Source organism: Typopeltis vanoorti, chromosome 17, assembly GCF_054136105.1.
Source record: "Typopeltis vanoorti isolate ZY-2024b chromosome 17, IOZ_Tvanoo_1.0, whole genome shotgun sequence".
Taxonomy (NCBI): domain Eukaryota; kingdom Metazoa; phylum Arthropoda; class Arachnida; order Uropygi; family Thelyphonidae; genus Typopeltis; species Typopeltis vanoorti.
The window spans coordinates 113,699,821-113,718,453 of record NC_143565.1 but is presented as its reverse complement, the minus strand read 5'-3'; the positions used below and the strand labels follow the sequence as shown (position 1 = coordinate 113,718,453).

The window sequence follows — 18,633 nt, the reverse complement described above, 5'->3', positions numbered from 1 at the left end:
GCAATGCTTACAGAATAACTTTCGTCCCCTCCATGAGAAGACCAGCCATTAGATCAACGATGAATTCTAGAAGATGACTCAGTTGCAACCATCGACACAAAGACAGTATATTTTCCCCACTTGAATAAGGCCTTTATTATTCCAGCAGGCTTGAGTATGCACTGGCAAATAAAACAATCCATCATTCCTGTGAACCTATCTGTAACTTTAAATCTTCCAACAACATCCAATTATCAAAATATCCTGGTTCAACCAAGACCATTATTTCAGAGACACTTTGTCTGTCCAGAATGTCAAAGAGCCTTTACCACCTCTATTGGTCTTGGTGTTCACCAACATGCAAAACATCCCACCACTGTTAATGCTGGAGTTTATGCTGAATGTGCAAAGGCACGCTGTTAAGAGGAACATCTTGCCTTCTGTGAGTTCTCATTAACTCCAGAAGGTATAGCCCGTATTAATGAGGTTTTGACTAGGCATACAATAGCTGCAATCAAATCACATCATAAATTACCATCCTAAAGAGAACTAGTGATACAAATGCAGAGATCGACGAACACCTGCTCAACTACTCAACTGTCATCTCAAGAGAGGAGTAGGACCAATACAATTCCATCCCTTCTTTAAGTATGTCTTACATCTAAGGATCAGCCTCCTCTTTCTCAATATAGTCACAGAGATTTAAAGAAAATTATTACAATGTCACTCAATGAAGTATCTATTAAAGTTGAATTGTTATTTGGAGATGAAATTTTCTAGGCAACATCCTCTTTCCCAGTAGAATATCATCCTCTCATCTGTTCAAACAAATCATGTAGTTTTTTCCTAGAACAAAACTGGGTGAAGCATCTCCTTCTCCAAATGAGATGCATGATTTGTCTGCTTTTGGAAGGATGTCTTTTCCACTTTACCACCATTTCTACCTGATTTAGTCTTTCCCTCTATTACAAAGTGCATTTTAAAAGTAGAACTTTTCCATCCATCTTCTTTTTATGAAATAAAGTCTTCACTCTGTCTGGTCATAGGTGTGACATAGGTACTATGTCACACCTATGACTCTGTCATATGTCACACCTATGACTCTGGTCATAGGTGTGACATAGGTACTATGTCACACCTATGACCAGACAGAGTGAAGGTCATATTCAAGGTCATAGGTACTATGTCACACCTATTCAAGGTCATAGGTACTATGTCACACCTAAGACCTTGAATCTGAGGAAGTGAAGACTTTATTTCATCAAAAGAAAATGGATGCTTCTTTTGATGAAATAAAAGTCTTTACTGCTGCAGAGCTTTGGCAGAGGTCCCTCTGCCTATGTGAAGATACCATGATGTTCTCTCTCTCTCTTTCCCCAAGAGAGAGAGAGAACCCACTCTAGGATCTTTTCTCTCTTCTCTCCAAAAAGTCCCACTTAAACCCCAACAAACTCTTCATTCTGAATTACTTCCCTCTTTCTAGACTCTACCACAATTAGTTCTAGGTAAAGTCTCTCTCTCTCTCAGTACTGTCCTGGATGGATATCACCTGTTCACTTACCAGTTCATTTTTGAATAAAACTTCCTCATGATGTGCAAATGAGGAACGTTTATCACAATGAGGGATTCCCTCATTGTGATAGTTAGTACCTAGATTATGTCTGTCCAGATAACAGACATTCTCTCTCTCTTTAATTGAGAATTATATCTTGACTTCATGTGTTAAGGATGATTATCGACATACCTCTGGATAGGTGCTTGATGGAAGGACACTGATTACAATTGCCTCAGAGAAATGCTACACCATTCAGTCGATGGAGATGTATTAAAAGAATCTAAACTTGCTCCTTCTCAACATCAATGGATGAAGGATGGGACTCACTTCCTGCCTGGATTTGAATATATAAATTTAATTTGGACAAGAATCAATGCTCTGCTGACTTGAGCTCATATAACTCAAGGAAGAAGTGATGACAAGAACTGAAGAGCAGGCTGTCAGAGTATATAAACTTTGGCTGATGTTGCTCAATGTTATTATTACAAACACGAAGTATGTGCCAGAAGACATAATACAATAGGTGAGGGTTATAGAGAATAGATTGAAAAACAAGGTTGGATAACAGCAATAGAACTTCACTATAGGAATAACAGTGGACTGAGGAAGCCCGACCTCGTGATAAAGAGAAGAGATGAGTTAGTTGTTATAGGCATACAAATTGTGGGTTTTGGGTGACCACTCACTACCCCCCCCCACATCATGAGAAAGCTGCCTACTATGCTGAGAAACCAAGACTTGGTGTGGTTACTTCAGGAAGAGCACCACATTGTACCAAAATTTACTTCTGAAACTGTATTCTTCAAAGGTGTATTGGCAACAAAAGTTATACAGACTTACTAAGTTTTGGACTCTCGGGCTGATTTCAAGATACTCTCTTTGTATGCCTTGTAGGGCACAGTGGCAGCATAGAGAACTTAATAGAGAATGACTTCTTGAATCTCCAAGTCTGGAGTTGGATAACACAGGATATTTGGGATAGGCCTCTTATGGTCATACATGTGAACCATAGTATGTAGCACTGTTTTCAGTGCAAAGTTAAAAAAATAAAAGAAAAATTAAATTAAATTTAACCTTTTGTGGGTGAGATTCACAAACTTTTTCACCAACATTCATAGCCTTAACACAAACATAAATCTCAAATGTGTTATTTGGGAAATAACACATCTCAAATGTGTTATTTGGGAAATAACACATCCCAAATGTATTATTTCCCACAGAACCTCATTAAGATTAGTTAATGAGGTTCTGAGATTGGTTAGGAGATTTGGTGAGGCAAGCTTTCCTCGTGCCATTTTCACCATGGATTGCGAGTTCCAGCTGTTCAAAAAGCAATGTTTTCTTTCTTTCCTACTTTCTCCTTGCCCACTAGAAGTGATATAAGAAACAGTAACACAACCGAAAAATATAATGCTGACTACAGCTTAATTCTGGAGGTAAAAAACATCATTCGAAACATGAAATGTGGAAAGGCGGATCAACCCTGAGGGTTGCTCAGGTTTCCCTTCAGAGTTAGTGATAATCTGAGTGAGAGTTTTTGCTTTTTTAAGGCTTTTGCTTTGAGAGGACAATTTGAGTTTCCGGAGTTGGTGTTTTCTGGCATGGCCCACACAGGGTCTTGTTGGTGGACGCTTTTCCCTGGAATACGAGTGGATCTGCTCATTGATAGGGTGGGCCTGTCAATGAATAGAGCACCGCCGAGTTAAAAGATCCTTCAGGTCACTGTTGGGCGATCTTACGAGTTTTATTTTGCTGGCCTGGTTGGCCGAGTGGTTAGCATATCTGCTCTCCAGCCAAAAGCTGCAGGTTCAAATCCTGCCATGGGCATGGATGTTTGTGATTGTTTGTGAAAATACTAATGGTGGTAGTGGGCAGTAGATGGCATTGGTGTAGATGATGATGATGCAGGTAGTTACGGTTGATGGAGACAGAAAGTTGCAAAGTAAGTGCTCTCCCTCAATGAGTCCTTGGACTCCCTGGAGGTGTTACATAATAATAATATTTGACAAGAAAAGCTTAAATATATAAAAATTTTACAGTGGCTATATTGCTTCATTTAAGAAGGCTAGAGTAGAATTAACCATATTCTCCATTTTATAGTTAATTCTCTTACAAAGAATAAACTATAAAAAAGAAAACTTAAACTTGAATGTCAGAGATATAACATAACATTTCCATGTTGAGCATACTATGCAAAATTTATTATTATTTTTATTACATGGGAATCTTCATGGATTTTGAAGACTAACTGCAGGAGACCCACACTAACAATTATGCACACAATACCTATCAATATCTCTCCTTAAAATCAAAGTACTCATGATCTGCTTTCCAAGCAAAAAACATCGGTCACCACGCTCATTGCAAACTCAAACTCTTACACAATTTTGTCTGTTCTCTCCTCTTATCACATATTTATAAACTTCTTTTACATCTGTCTATAAAGTCCTTCTATAATGTTCATAACTCCTTCCCCCCTCCCTCCCCTCAATCAAATTTTGCAACCTAAAAAACTTTCAATCAATTCTTGTAATCAGCATTCATCATCTTGGTCATTCCATTCTTCATCCTCTCCACCACTTCCTCATATTCAAGAAATCCAGGAAACAAAATTTGTACATATATTTATTTGAATCAATCTACTTTTACAATAAACACTTTAAACTTCAACTACTTGTCCACCATAATCTCATTATTTTTCTGAAGTCCAGGTTTGTGAACATAACACATAGCATATAATCTCTGCCACATTAACTTGTATCCTTATCTCAACACTGCCAGTCTACTGAAATCATTCTGCAGGGTCTCTATATCACTTTTATTAACTTGCGTCTTTCTCAGATTTGTTCGAACATATACTACACTCTAATGCCTATTCAACAGCCACTTTCTTATCCATATCCATTCCAGTTTTCTCCAATTTATATAACAAAGTTCCAGGCAGTATCATCAGCTTCCTTCACTCATCAACAAAGGCAAGACCTAACCTTCAGAAAGTCAGGCATTCCACACAGGATATTATATCCTAAGCCAGTGCTTCCCAAACTGTGGGCCACAGCCCCCTTCGGGGGGGGGGAAAGAGGTTTTGTTGAGGGAGGTACCGTGAAATAATGAAAAATAATTTTAAATCTTTTACGACTAAGTAGATTTTTTTTATCTCAAAAGAAACGTATTTAATTTTTATTATTTCTTTTTTCTTATATTTTAACGGAAAAATATTACACACTGGGTTCACAAATTTTGCTTCCTGCGTATTTCGGTGCTTAATGAATATTAGTAAATATATTCATATAAATTTCATTTCAAAGCAGAAATCTCAGAATTGTAGTTTCAAATATTTCACCTTATATTGGTGTAGCAATATTGAAACACTCCATCACATTAAATTGTTATTAAACTTCTTTTATGTTTTTAATTCTTTCTTTATTACTAATAGTTTTACATTTCATGTGTTTGTACTGCAAATGTACAATAACAATATATCTATCTATATATATGTGCATTATTTGTTTCATTTTTATTGTCTGCACAAATATGTATTTATATATTCTGATGTCATGTGTCTTTATTATGCCATACGCTAAATAAATCCATCTATATAAAATATCATCATCATCATCATCAAATTCCTGCCATGTACCCTCAAGGGGTGTACAGGATATAACAGTACTACATGAAAAAACTACATTATTACTAACTTCCTATCTACAATTTTCCTCCAAATCAGTCTGTTACTTGTCAAGACTCCAACATTATCAGATCTTATATTTCTATCGTCTAAGGCACTTTGTACCGTATCAATCCACCTATATCTTGGTCTTCCTCTGGGTCGTTTTCCTGCCAACCTGGCAGAGAACACTTGTTTTGCTAATCTTTCCTCTCCCATTCTATTTAAGTGACCATACCATCTGAGATTAGCTCTGCTAACGCATTCCTGGATGCTGACAATGTCAAGTTCTTTCCTAATATCCTCATTTTTAATATGATATTGCCATTGATGCCATCTGTTCACGCCTCTAATCTTTCTCAGGACTCTCATATCTGCGGTCTCTAGTCTTTGGTCAAGTGTTTTACTTCTGACCCAGCTCTCAGATCCATAAGTTAAAATTGGTTTGAACACAGTCTTGTATACAGCTAATTTAGTGTTCCGACTAATTTCTTTCTTATTCCATATGAATTTATTCAATTGGCTTCCGACGATACCAGCTTTGCTGATTCTGTTGTCTATTTCTATATTTAGTTTACCATCTTCAGTAAAAATTGTGCCTAAGTAGCTGAAATGTTTTACTTGTTCCACAGGTTCTCCATTCACAACACAGTTGACATTTTCAATGATTCTGCCTATTTTCATTGTCTTTGTCTTTTTATTGCTGACCTTCATACCATATCTATTACAACAGCTATTCAATTTAGTCAGAGAATCTTGCAGATTTGTAGCGGATTTATTTAGAAGTATAACATCATCCGCATAAAGCAAAGAGCTGACATTAACATCTCCAATTTTGATATCAGGTTTAATACCACATTCCTTCATAATGTGATCCATATAGATAATGAATAACAGAGGGGATAATGTACATCCCTGTCTCACACCAGATTTAACATTAAACCATCTTCCTGTACTTCCTTCAATTCTAACTGCTGACTCACAACTCAAATAAAGACTAAGTATTGCTTGATATAATGCCCCATTGACACCATATAACTGCAGCGTATTGAATAGCTTCTCTCTTGGCACCTTGTCATATGCCTTTTCCAAATCGACAAAACTTAAATACAGATCTTTGTTATATTCCCATGCTTTCTCGACTATTTGTCGTAAAGTGAAGATCTGATCCTGACAGCCTCTATTTGGCCTGAATCCAGCTTGTTCTTCACCAAGCTTTTCTTCCACAATTCTTCTCAACCGTTTCTCAAGTATACTTGCATAGATCTTGCCAGGAACACTCAGTAGGGAAATACCTCTGTAATTCTCACATTCAGTTTTATTTCCCTTTTTATATATGGGTACTATGAGAGCTCTACTCCAATCATCGGGAATTCGTCCCTCTGTCCAGGCTTTCTGAACTATGCAGTGCAGCCACTGTAAGACTCTTATACCACCATACTTCAGCATTTCTGATCGAATATCATCTACTCCTGCTGCCTTTCCACATTTCAAGCCTTTGATGGCTTTTTCTACTTCAAGTATGGATATGTATTCCTGACTGCATGCCTGGTCAGTGTTTTTTATCACTGTGCTGTCATCACTGCTTGTTTCATTTAGCAGTTTTTCAAAGTAATTACTCCATACTTCAAGGATATCTTTTTCTCCTGTTTTCATTTCACCTTTATCATCTCTAATTCCTTTTACAGCACTCTTTCCTCCATTCCTAAGCTTCTTCAACAACCTCCAGAATATTTTGCCACCTTCTTGATATTTATTTTCTATATTCTTGCCAAAGTCCTCCCATGACTTTTGTTTAGCAAGTTTTACACACTGTTTAGCTTTCTTACATTTGTCTCTGTATTCTGTAAGAGTAAAAGCTGACTTATTTGCCAGGAACTTTTGATATGCTTTCTTCTTTTCCTTCACTGCCTCTTTAACTTGCTGTGTCCACCAGGGAGTTCTGATTTTTTTATCCTTGCACACAACCTCACCACATGCCTCTCTGGCAGAATCAATCAATGTTTCCTTCAGAGTTTGCCACTGAATCTCCAAGGTTTGATTCCTGTTCTCAAACTCTTTCATTTTATTTTCAATAATATTTCTGTATTTTAGTCTACAGTTCACATCTGAGAGCTGCTCAACTTTTATTCGCTTTAAAACTTTCTTACATGTTATTCTTTTCAATATGAAATTCAATTTTATACTGCTCAAGACTAAATAGTGATCACTTCCAATTTCAAATCCTCTGTACACTCTGGTGTCCTGCACCAAGGAGAAAACATCACTATCAACAATAACATAGTCAATGAGACTTTTCTTATTCCTAGCCTCTTCTCTCCATGTGAATTTGTGCACATTTTTATGTTGGAACATGGTGTTAGTAATAACCAGTCCATGTCCTGAGCAGAAATCCAACAGATATTTGCCATTATTATTAGCTTTGCTCTTTTCTCCAAATTTTCCCAAAATATTTTTGTATGTCTCACAATCATTTCCTACTCTACTATTTAGATCCCCAACAAGGAGCAACTTTTCCTTTTTCATTGCGTCAGTTGCTTTTTCTAAAGTCTCAAAAAATTCCTCCACTTCTACCTTAGTAGAACCTTCTGTGGGACCATAGGCACAAATAAGTCTCATTGTCCAGTTCCCCATTCTCATATTTGCCCACATTACTCTACTTGAGACTGACTGCCATTCAAGAAGATTAGCCTCGTATTTTGTGTTGAATACTATGGCTACTCCTTCTTTTCCTTGATTGTCATTGCCTGAATATAACATTTTGTATTTATTGCTCAGAAAGATCTCACCAGTTTTTGTCTTTTTTGTTTCAGTCACCCCTATTATGTCGATCTGGTACTTATCTAATTCCTCAGCTAGCTCCATTTCTTTGCCATTCAGGCTTCTTACGTTGATAGTACAGATCTTTAACTCTGGTGATGTTGAGTTGGAGTTTGTTTTCAGATTTGTTCCAGTAGCTGACTTTTCGCTGTTCGCCCTGGTTCCCTGGCGAAAACAACGGGGGCCTTGTTTAACCGGGCGACGCCCCAGCCGGCATGAAATTTTGTCATGTTGTACCATCATTTTTTATTTTGGTTTAACCAATAAGAATACAATTTGGTCGGCTAAGTCCCAAATTGCCAGCCTATCCTTGTTCGTTCAGTATCAAAGTAGATACCCAACAGGGTGCACCACGAGGTGAGGATTGCACATTAGGTCAGAAGCCCTGGTCGGTTCTCCGCATTCCTTTAAAGGCTATGTGGAGGTCTCCTCTCAGTTATACAGCTTTGACCCTTAAGCACCCCGCCATATCAAATGTGTATATAAGATGCTAAAAATGTAATATTTGTATTTGATTTTTGCAATATTCGGCATGTATGTTTTGTATTGAATATAAATACAATAAATATTATAATTATATATATATATGGGGTGCTTAAGGATCAAAGCTGTATAACTGAGAGGAGACCTCCACATAGCCTTTAAAGGAATGCGGAGAACCGACCAGGGCTTCTGACCTAATGTCCAATCCTCACCTTCTCGTGGTGCAACCTGTTGGGTATCTACTTTGATACTGAACGAACGAGGATGGACTGGCAATTTGGGATTTAGCCAACCAAATTGTATTCTTATTGGTTAAACCAAAATAAAAAATGATGGTACAACATGACAAAATTTCATGCCGGCTGGGGCGTCGCCCGGTTAAACAAGGCCCCCGTTGTTTTCGCCAGGGAACCAGGGCGAACAGCGAAAAGTCAGCTACTGGAACAAATCTGAAAACAAACCCCAACTCAACATCACCAGAGTTAAAGATCTGTACTATCAACGTAAGAATCCTGAATGGCAAAGAAATGGAGCTAGCTGATGAATTAGATAAGTACCAGATCGACATAATAGGGGTGACTGAAACAAAAAAGATCAAAACTGGTGAGATCTTTCTGAGCAATAAATACAAAATGTTATATTCAGGCAATGACAATCAAGGAAAAGAAGGAGTAGCCATAGTATTCAACACAAAATACGAGGCTAATCTTCTTGAATGGCAGTCAGTCTCAAGTAGAGTAATGTGGGCAAATATGAGAATGGGGAACTGGACAATGAGACTTATTTGTGCCTATGGTCCCACAGAAGGTTCTACTAAGGTAGAAGTGGAGGAATTTTTTGAGGCTTTAGAAAAAGCAACTGACACAATGAAAAAGGAAAAGTTGCTCCTTGTTGGGGATCTAAATAGTAGAGTAGGAAATGATTGTGAGACATACAAAAATATTTTGGGAAAATTTGGAGAAAAGAGCAAAGCTAATAATAATGGCAAATATCTGTTGGATTTCTGCTCAGGACATGGACTGGTTATTACTAACACCATGTTCCAACATAAAAATGTGCACAAATTCACATGGAGAGAAGAGGCTAGGAATAAGAAAAGTCTCATTGACTATGTTATTGTTGATAGTGATGTTTTCTCCCTGGTGCAGGACACCAGAGTGTACAGAGGATTTGAAATTGGAAGTGATCACTATTTAGTCTTGAGCAGGATAAAATTGAATTTCATATTGAAAAGAATAACATGTAAGAAAGTTTTAAAGCGAATAAAAGTTGAGCAGCTCTCAGATGTGAACTGTAGACTAAAATACAGAAATATTATTGAAAAGAAAATGAAAGAGTTTGAGAACAGGAATCAAACCTTGGAGATTCAGTGGCAAACTCTGAAGGAAACATTGATTGATTCTGCCAGAGAGGCATGTGGTAAGGTTGTGTGCAAGGATAAAAAAATCAGAACTCCCTGGTGGACACAGGAACTTAAAGAGGTAGTGAAGGAAAAGAAGAAAGCATATCAAAAGTTCCTGGCAAATAAGTCAGCTTTTACTCTTGCAGAATACAGAGACAAATGTAAGAAAGCTAAACAGTGTGTAAAACTAGCTAAACAAAAGTCATGGGAGGACTTTGGCAAGAATATAGAAAATAAATATCAAGAAGGTGGCAAAATATTCTGGAGGTTGTTGAAGAAGCTTAGGAATGGAGGAAAGAGTGCTAAAAGGAATTAGAGATGATAAAGGTGAAATGAAAACAGGAGAAAAAGATATCCTTGAAGTATGGAGTAATTACTTTGAAAAACTGCTAAATGAAACAAGCAGTGATGACAGCACAGTGATAAAAAACACTGACCAGGCATGCAGTCAGGAATACATATCCATACTTGAAGTAGAAAAAGCCATCAAAGGCTTGAAATGTGGAAAGGCAGCAGGAGTAGATGATATTCGACCAGAAATGCTGAAGTATGGTGGTATAAAAGTCTTACAGTGGCTGCACTGCATAGTTCAGAAAGCCTGGACAGAGGGACGAATTCCCGATGATTGGAGTAGAGCTCTCATAGTACCTATATATAAAAAGGGAAATAAAACTGAATGTGAGAATTACAGAGGTATTTCCCTACTGAGTGTTCCTGGCAAGATCTATGCAAGTATACTTGAGAAACGGTTGAGAAGAATTGTGGAAGAAAAGCTTGGTGAAGAACAAGCTGGATTCAGGCCAAATAGAGGCTGTCAGGATCAGATCTTCACTTTACGACAAATAGTCGAGAAAGCATGGGAATATAACAAAGATCTGTATTTAAGTTTTGTCGATTTGGAAAAGGCATATGACAAGGTGCCAAGAGAGAAGCTATTCAATATGCTGCAGTTATATGGTGTCAATGGGGCATTATATCAAGCAATACTTAGTCTTTATTTGAGTTGTGAGTCAGCAGTTAGAATTGAAGGAAGTACAGGAAGATGGTTTAATGTTAAATCTGGTGTGAGACAAGGATGTACATTATCCCCTCTGTTATTCATTATCTATATGGATCACATTATGAAGGAATGTGGTATTAAACCTGATATCAAAATTGGAGATGTTAATGTCAGCTCTTTGCTTTATGCGGATGATGTTATACTTCTAAATAAATCCGCTACAAATCTGCAAGATTCTCTGACTAAATTGAATAGCTGTTGTAATAGATATGGTATGAAGGTCAGCAATAAAAAAAAAAGACAATGAAAATAGGCAGAATCATTGAAAATGTCAACTGTGTTGTGAATGGAGAACCTGTGGAACAAGTAAAACATTTCAGCTACTTAGGCACAATTTTTACTGAAGATGGTAAACTAAATATAGAAATAGACAACAGAATCAGCAAAGCTGGTATGGTGGGAAGTCAATTGAATAAATTCATATGGAATAAGAAAGAAATTAGTCGGAACACTAAATTAGCTGTATACAAGACTGTGTTCAAACCAATTTTAACTTATGGATCTGAGAGCTGGGTCAGAAGTAAAACACTTGACCAAAGACTAGAGACCGCAGATATGAGAGTCCTGAGAAAGATTAGAGGCGTGAACAGATGGCATCAATGGCAATATCATATTAAAAATGAGGATATTAGGAAAGAACTTGACATTGTCAGCATCCAGGAATGCGTTAGCAGAGCTAATCTCAGATGGTATGGTCACTTAAATAGAATGGGAGAGGAAAGATTAGCAAAACAAGTGTTCTCTGCCAGGTTGGCAGGAAAACGACCCAGAGGAAGACCAAGATATAGGTGGATTGATATGGTACAAAGTGCCTTAGACGATAGAAATATAAGATCTGATAATGTTGGAGTCTTGACAAGTAACAGACTGATTTGGAGGAAAATTGTAGATAGGAAGTTAGTAATGATGTAATTTTTTCATGTAGTACTGTCATATCCTGTACACCCCTTGAGGGTACATGGCAGGAATTTGATGATGATGATAATGAATGATGATGATATATATATATTACGATTTTTTTTCGAGAGGGGGCAAAATATTTTAATTTTTCCAAAGGGGGCCCTGACATCCAGAAGTTTGGGAAACACTGTCCTAAGCCATCCGGCCTGAGTTTTGCCCTTAACCATCTTTTCCAATATCTGAATCAACACTCTTGCGATACTGATCAGTCTATATGACCTCTGTCATGAAGCCTCAATATTTTCAAGGGGAGACATGACAAGAAATTAAGAAGCACTGCTAAAGGCAAATTTAGAAGAACAGTGCGGGTTCAGATGAAATTGGAGGTTTGGCTGAGTGGTTAGCATATCCGCTTTCCAGCCAAAAGGCTGGAGTTCAAATCCTGTCGTGGTGGGCATGGATGTTTGTGAATGTCTGTGAAAATGCCGGTGGTAGACAGTAGATGGCATTGGTGTAAATGATGATGATGATGATGGTAGTTGCAGTTTGTTGTAGTTGGTGGATTGAGTGGCAGAGACAGATAGTTGTAGAGTAGGTGCTCTCCCTCGATGAGTCCCTTGGGCTCCCTGAAAGTATCACATAATAATAATAATATGACACTTCAGGTAGATGTTCCCCTAATTACTATCACAAACTTCCTGCCTTGGGCAAACATTTTTACAAATCTGTCAATATTTAGAAGATTTGTTTATTTATTTGTAGAATTTATGTAAAACAGGTGATACAGTATCCTTTCATGGCTACATTTCAGTGTTTTAACAGTATTGCTATCTTTAAGGTCAGTATAAAGGATTCAACAAGATCCTAATACTCAATCATTTAGAACTAAATCATTTTAATCATTTATATGTATGATCTTACATTTTCTGTAGTTCGCACACGAAATAAATAATTTAGAACTAACTGATGTAAAGTTTTAAATTTTTCATTCTCTAAATCCCCCCCCACCTCACCCAAAAATTATATTTAGTAATTTTTTTCTCTTTTCTTACTGAAACCTGCTAAGGCATAAAAATCTTGCAACTTCCCAAAATGGTTTAATACTTCTGAGCAAATTAATCATTATTAAGGTATGAAAAAATGTTCTTTTACTATGTAACCATAATATACACATTTTAAATATTGGTCAAATACATGCTACTTTTAATATATTTTTATGAAAACCTGACTTACCTCTTTAGTTGCATTGTAAATGGCATTATACATTAGTGATGATGCTGCAACATTGATTGAAATATTGCCTGCAAAGAAAATGTGTGGAATTATGGTCAATTTATAATGAAAAAAAAAATGATATAAACCAACCACTGCATACCTTAGAATGAGTAGTTTAACTGTGCACAAAAAGGCATTAGGATTACAAGAGTAACATGACTTAGATATGTGTGGCAAAACTGTCACTTTTTAAATAATATATACACAGTACCCATAAAACGATGTGCTCACTTGAAACTCACTATCATATGAATATTTACCATATATTTGCATTTGATAAATACTTCTTTAAATGTAATCTGGTGACAGACCCCAAACATATATCCATGTCAAGTTAAGATACACACATTTAAAAATTAATTTAGCTTTCTAATATATTAATTGAATGTAATTGCAGCCAAATACAATACTGAATGCAGTTTCAAAATGTAAGGGGGTAACCATGGGTTCAAGGGGATGTTGAAATGCATATATAAGTGCCAGAAATATCGAAATAAAGGAGAGGAAATTTTGATAATGGTCTGCTCAACTTGACCAGACTAAATTAAAAAACTACTATAATAAATTTGGCATGAAAATCAGCAATAAAACACAAAGACAATGAAAATAGGCAGAAATATTGAAAACATTGACTGCATCCTAAATGAAGAACCTACAGAATAAGTAAAACATCTCAGGTATTCATGAACAATTTTTAGTGAAGATGGCAAATATGGAAATAGACAACAGAATCAAAGATGGCATGGTAGGAAGTCAAATGAATAAATTTATATGGAATAGGAGAAAAATTAGTCAAAACACAAAACTAGCTGTATACAAGACAGTGTTCAAACCAATTTTAACATATGAATCTGAGAGCTGAGTTAGAAATAAAATGCTTAATCAAATACTAGACTTCAGATATGCTCTAAGAAAAATTAAGGGAGTGAACAGATGGCTTCAATGGCAATATCATGTCCAAAATGAGGATAACAGGAAAGAAATTAACCCAATTAGCATTCAGGAATGTGTTAGAAGAGCTGATCTCAGTTGGTATGGCCACCAAAACAAAATAGGATAGGATAGCAAAACAAAACCAAGAGGAAGACAAAGATCCAGATAGATTGATAGAGTAAGAAGTGCCTTAAAAGACCAAAATATAAGATCTGATATTAATGGAGTCTTGATAGTCTTCATTACCCTTATCTGCTTTGGTTATGATTCTTTTGTTGCTATTGTGCAATTTTTTAAGGATAAAATTTCATATTTTTTTCTAGGAGGAATGCTGCTCTCTTGGGAGGTTTACATTCTGTCAGAATTCTGGCCATGTCTGAATGAACATTATTAGCCACTGAAGGAAATATGTCATAGCCACCACATTTGATGCGAGTCGTGATTTATAGAACAAGAACTGGACTGAACATGAAAGCAAAATTATGACATTGACCTGAAGTGATGACAGCATCTTTTGTAAGTGGCTGCAATGATAAATTTATGACTACCATGATCTTAGAGAAGTTGTGGCCAGAATGTGTTTCACTTTACTGCTTGGAAACTTCAATTTTTAAGTGACAGTTTTTTTAATTATTATATTTTTTTTTTTACTTACTGCAGTTTTGGAGTATGGTGTAGAGCAACGTTTCCCAAACTACATTCCGTGGAAAGTGAATAAGTGTTCTGTGAAAAATTATCCAAATTAACATGAGCATGGAATGGTTTTAAATGTTGCGACAAGTTCAAACATTAGTAATAATATTTTCGGTTTACAGATCAAGTGTTGATCAATTTTATTAACTTAACCAACTAGTTTTGCCAAACTTTAACTGTTGGCGTCTTCAGGGCACTTACATATAGGCTGAAACAATCTCACAATTATGTGTAACTATAAAACTGACAAGAATAACTGTAAAAAACTGACTAGATTAATTACAAATAAAATAGTATCGAACGTGCGTGAAACACTTATCACATGTACAAGATTAGCTAGCTGTTGCTAAGGAACTTTCTGTAGTTTGAATTAAAGTTAATTTCTTTTGTTTTTAAAGATTTCATTAGGGTTTTCCATATCTCTGGGAGTATTAGCAAACATGTTTGAAAATCAGACACTCCTCACTTTGTGCATGGATTGTGCTATTAAGATCAGTGCATGCTGGTCTTAACTCAGCTGCCTGCAGTTGCTGACACCTCCAAGCGCGAGTGAAGTACAGAGGTATCTATTCGAAACGTGCAGTCACAAGCAAGGCCAATGTGATGTGCTGCAACCTAGCATGCTTGTAGTGTGTGCTGTCGCATTTTTGCGACGTGATACAATCTGCTGCAGCGATGGTGTGCACTTGGCTTTACATTGAATATGAGACTGGTGATACTCGATTCTAACTAAGGTGTTCCATTAAAATTCCAGAATTTGTGAAGTGTTCCGTCGTAGGAAAAGTTTGAGAAACGCTAATGTAGAGGATCATCCACAGCCCAGAATTTATTAATTCTTGTGATGAAGTGATAGTGGTACTGATTTCGTAAGCTCCACATGAATGCTGCCAATGTGTTTTATGGATTAATGCTAAGGTGACTTTGCATGTAGACATATCTGGCTGTAGCAGAATGAAATTTGTTTGAATTTTAGTGGCAGATATTAGTCAGTATCCCACATCATTTACTCCAGCTTTACTTCCCCCTTCCCTTCAGTTCACCTTTTGATGGCTTTTTTCTACCTCATGCATTGATATGTAATCCTGATTACATTCTTCTTGGAGATATTTTCAGTTGCTGTTGTATTGTACATTACCTCTAATAATTTTTCAAACAAATCACACCAGACATCCAGAACATGGATGATTCATTTTTGTACATCATAGTTTTAAACATCAAAATGCTAACCAGGTTTGTCCTTTGAAAATGCTATTACTGATCTCAGATTTCAGTGTTCAACTCAATACAAGAAACCTTATCTTAATTATTCTAGCTAAGGTCAGATATTTCTCCAAATATATCAAAATAAAGAATTTAATTAATCGAATATCATTTACAGTAATGATATGCAAACTCTACAAATGTTCAATTATGGAGGTATAGGTTTTATAGTGGCTACACTACACAGGGCCGAGCCGTGCGGTTGTGCAGATTGTGTGCCGCACAAGGGCGTTTGAAGATAGGGGGGTGCCATTTCACCACGGGAAATAATAAAAAAAAATATTAAATTTTCTTATTCTTGAATTATATCGTACTATATAAATTACACAATTACAAATTATAGTTAATGCAATAAAAATGAAATTTTAAATCAGTCAAATTATTATGAATTCTTAATAATCTAACAACAAATTTAACTTAATACATCACCAGTTTTATTATAATTTGTTTGAAGTGAAACGTTATCAATATTACCACAGATTTTATTTCATAGAGTAAGCATCGACTCAGCGAAAATTTTATAAATATTCTTGATTGTTTATTATATTTTTAGTGGAAATTGTTAGTTTGACAGACCGTGAATTCATTCTTATGCTGTGCTTTGTCCAGTAACATCCACAGGATGTAGCATAGAAGCAGCCTACCTCACAGCGCTACTTAATAAGGGCGCTCGTTCAGCCGTATTACGGCCACAAGATATTTTATAAAAATACAGCATTTAGTTAGCAAATAAAAAAGGCGCCATTTCCCATTGACAGTGAAATATGTGCTTATATTATATTAATAAAAAAATTATAGTCATACATACTAAAACTAAACATTTTAGAACCCACTTATTAGATACTTAAGGAAACAACCCATAAAGTATCATACGATGTGAATTTCATAAACTTTTATTGCCTATATATATATATTAAATTATATTATGCATGAATTCTCCTACTCAAATTGCGAGTCTCTATCGCCCCAAATTTCACATTGGAGCGATAACTCACTCCCTGCAGTAAACAATATGCCATCCATTATACTGCAGAAACAGGAAAACCAATTAGTTTTATCATGTCACTGGATAAGGTTCACAGACATTTGCAGACTGTGTAATATATTTCTCAATAAATAGTGCAATTACAGACAACTGGGAATATAAACACTAACTAATGAATCCCATTTTCCCTCCAACAGAAACTGCCATATACACTCAACAAACCACATGTTGCAGGTGCAACATATGGTTTTGCTTGACACTCCCCCCCCCCTCGTCATGAACGTGTTAAAACTAAAAAATATATAGTAAATGCATTTCAGATATTATGGAAATCGGTTTAAGAGAATTAGCATTTCAATTCAATTGTCAGCTTGTTTTGTTTGGGTCGCGCGATCTTTTGTTAATACCGCACCAATCATATGCACTTTTTAATAGCTGCTTTTTCTCTATTGGCCTACAATCATGCACATCTTTCACTTCTCATTAGTAATTTGTCAAGGATTGTTCATTACGTATCTCAAGTCTTAAATTACTGGTAATTTTTGCTTGATATAATGGGAAAGAAGATGACTCTATTTGGGTAGATAACTTTGATTGCATACAAGGAAACCGCTCTTGAGGACAGAAGAAGTGATGGAGAATAGAAGCTTCTTGGTAAGTCATACCCATTTTCAGTTTTTTTTTCCTGAAAACTTTAGTTTCCGAAAATCCCCATATATAACTCACAGCACGATTTTTTAGCTTTAATTTTAAGAAAAAAGTGCGAGTTATATTCGAGTAAATAAGGTAATTTTTTTAGCTTTCAAATTGTTGAGTATGAATCATTGGTTAAAGACCGGATTTATAAAATGCACAAAAGAGAGCAGATATAGAAATAAGCAATTTCACTCCTTTCATTGATGATAAATTATTTATATTAAGTAAAAATGTATAGAATCTTTATAAACTTTGTTCTATTAAAAAGAAATAATTTTTTTGTTTAAATGTACATCTAGATTCAAACAAAACAGACATTTACAACGAAATATTTTTATTTATTATTATTATTATTATTTTGATAAGGGTATTTTGAAAAGATACTTGGTAATAATGAAAGTTAAAGAAGGGTTGTACCCCTTCTTTAACTTTCATTATTACCAAGTATCTTTTCAAAATACCCTTATCAAAATAATAATAATAATAATAAATAAAAATATTTCGTTGTAAATGTCTGTTTTGTTTGAATTTAGATGTACATTTAAACAAAAAAATTATTTCTTTTTAATAGAACAAATCTGAAGTTTCAGAAACACTGATCTATCCAAAAATATTTAGTCTGAAACATAGGTGTATATTACGATGTTCGTTTTCTTAAATTCCGCTTAGAATTTGGACAGACGAAATAGCGTCTATCCAAATATGCACTTACATTTTTTTCAGCGTCATTTCAATTTTGAATGTAAAACATTGAGTGTATTGTATTCTGTGTTTAAGTGACTTTGGACAATTTTTGACTTTGATTTTGTGTACTTATTTTTGGATTTTTGATAGACAAATAAAATTTTGAAGATAATAGTTTATAAATTATAAACATATTAATCAGCTGAGGGACCATAGCTAAAAATCCCGTATATATGTGGGG

At 35.6% G+C, this 18,633-nt stretch overlaps 1 protein-coding gene across 1 annotated transcript in view; it reads right to left on the bottom strand.

Moving 5' to 3' along the window:
- The window catches only part of LOC150097811 (N-acetylated-alpha-linked acidic dipeptidase 2-like), a 309,838-nt gene that overhangs the window by 95,435 nt on the left and 195,770 nt on the right, over positions 1-18,633 (bottom strand). Inside the window, exon 10 of the mRNA XM_090406796.1 lies at positions 13,100-13,167. Within this exon, the coding sequence (XP_090262922.1) occupies positions 13,100-13,167 (68 nt within the window). The remainder of the gene's footprint in view (positions 1-13,099; positions 13,168-18,633) is intronic.